This window comes from Limulus polyphemus, unplaced genomic scaffold, assembly GCF_000517525.1.
Source record: "Limulus polyphemus unplaced genomic scaffold, Limulus_polyphemus-2.1.2 Scaffold4009, whole genome shotgun sequence".
NCBI classification, from domain to species: Eukaryota; Metazoa; Arthropoda; class Merostomata; order Xiphosura; family Limulidae; genus Limulus; species Limulus polyphemus.
Genome location: NW_013669619.1, coordinates 54683 through 56794, shown reverse-complemented (window position 1 = coordinate 56794; position 2112 = coordinate 54683). Strand labels below are relative to the sequence as shown.

Sequence of the window (2112 nt, the reverse complement as noted above, 5' to 3'; positions counted from 1 at the left end):
CAAAAAACAATGAAATTGCTTAAAAAAAAATAAATATATATATATACATATAATAAAATAACTTTATTAGCACAAAACGGCTACAGGTAAGGTTTTGTATATTCAACTATAATTACAAAATCATTGTAACTACACAAGTTTGAAGTATTTAGTATTTTAATGTTTGATTACAAAACACCTGTCGGAGAGTTTTGTCCAAAATGATTCTTTGATTTTTCCTGGACAATTTACATATAAATGACTATGTAAATACAACAAAGGATGTTCAAGAAATTTTGAGCTTTTATAGCAGTAACATTCTTATCACTTAAATCAATAAATGCTGTTGTAAAGGTTATTAACTATTAAAATATCTCTATTTCTGTTTGTTGCCACGAGATTTCCTTTACTTATTGAGAAGAAGTGCTGATAAATATATCTACAAATGCAATATTTTACTTGCTTTGAAATACACAGAAACCAATCTTTTGAATTTAGCCTTTACAACTGTCACTTTGTTGGGTATCATAACTACTTGAACTCATTTCTAATACATGTACTATGTGAAATAAATACACGTATACCAAACCAAGTTTGAAACATTATTATATTTCTATAGTAACTTTTTACTGAATTTTACAGTATTCAAATATGTAAAATTATCTCACAAAGCCTAAAACTTTCCATTAAAAAATCCACCAACAATTGTTTTGTGTATTACCATACCAACTGATTAATATAAGAACAACAACAAAGGTACCAATTAATTTTGACAGCACTAATGGTCTTTTAGGTCTTTATATAATCTCAAATGTTAATTCTCTCTCCACAAATTATATTGGAACCAAAGGAAGGAATGTTAAGACAAGTATAAAACATCAAAACGTTTTAAAGCTTGCTTTGAAAAATATTTACTGCACTTTCCCTACAATAGAAAACTCATACTGTAGTTCTAGCACATGTTCATAACTGAATAAACCCATAAATTGAGCATATTACTTTACAATAGTTATTTAATGCTTTTCTTTCCAGTTTTAATAATCCACATTTATAAACAAGAAATGTTAACTGACACTTTACTAGACTTACAACTGTGAATAATCATCTCTGTGTTTTTTCTATTTACTTGGTTAAAATAGTAATGATGTTTTGCAAAAGTTAAAAGATAGACAGACGTTTTTTCATCTGATCACTTAGTTAAAAGATAGATGGACATTTCGGAATTTCCTTAAATTCCATCATCAATGTTAATATTAAAAAAAAAATTAGTTCATAATATTTGAACTACAAAAACAACATTAGCATTGAGCGAGTTTTTGTATTCAGTTGGAACTTTAGAAAGAATAGATTTAAATAGTAAGAATATAATGGAATGTAAGAAAAAAAAATTGAGTGGCATACACGCTTAATAAATAACATTGTTAAGAGAAATTACTGTAGAGAAAGGCTGAAATATCTGCATCTTAAAAATAATAATAAATATCATATAAAAACACTGAGAATCCGGAACTGATTACATTAATGACAACAGGGAGGAGTTGATGTTATTATTTAGCATTGAATGATCACTGAAAATTGAGAGTCTGTCGTTAATAGTGTTTGTAATCTTGTTTTTTGTAGTTCGAATATTATGAACTAATTTATTTGGAGACATTAATGCTGATATTGGAATTTAAGGAAATTCAGAGACGTCCATATTAAAGACGTTTCTGGTATTACCAAGTTTTAAATATTTATTATAAAACTTCGTATTTATCTGATGAATCAGTTTAAAGATAGACTTACAATGTCCAGTCTTAGAAGACACTCCAGCAATCTCAGAGAAAAAGTTTTGAAGGAACAATAGAGCATCCTATAAAAAAATTAAAAAGAATAACGTTCATGGAAAAAGGGGAAGATAATTTGTACCTTATAAGTACAGTCATGTTGAATAGTTTAAGTTTTAAACTATAATATTCATGACAAAAATATTACTCTACATATTTTGGCTTATTCAGTATTTTTTAACATGACAAGTTTACACTGTAAGTAATATACACGCTACATAAGAAACCTTAATAAGGGATTTCTGCTTTTATATTAGAAAGCATACAACAAGAAACTAGAAGTTGGATTTCTTCTGGTGGTATAATT

The 2112-nt window shown here is 27.1% G+C and overlaps 1 protein-coding gene across 4 annotated transcripts in view; it reads right to left on the bottom strand.

Moving 5' to 3' along the window:
- The window catches only part of LOC106470445 (autophagy-related protein 2 homolog B-like), a 71303-nt gene that overhangs the window by 14587 nt on the left and 54604 nt on the right, over nt 1–2112 (bottom strand). For all 4 annotated transcript variants that reach the window (XM_013931005.2, XM_022399043.1, XM_022399045.1 and 1 more), the window contains exon 22: nt 1765–1831. In XM_013931005.2, coding sequence (XP_013786459.2) covers nt 1765–1831 — 67 coding nt within the window. The remainder of the gene's footprint in view (nt 1–1764; nt 1832–2112) is intronic.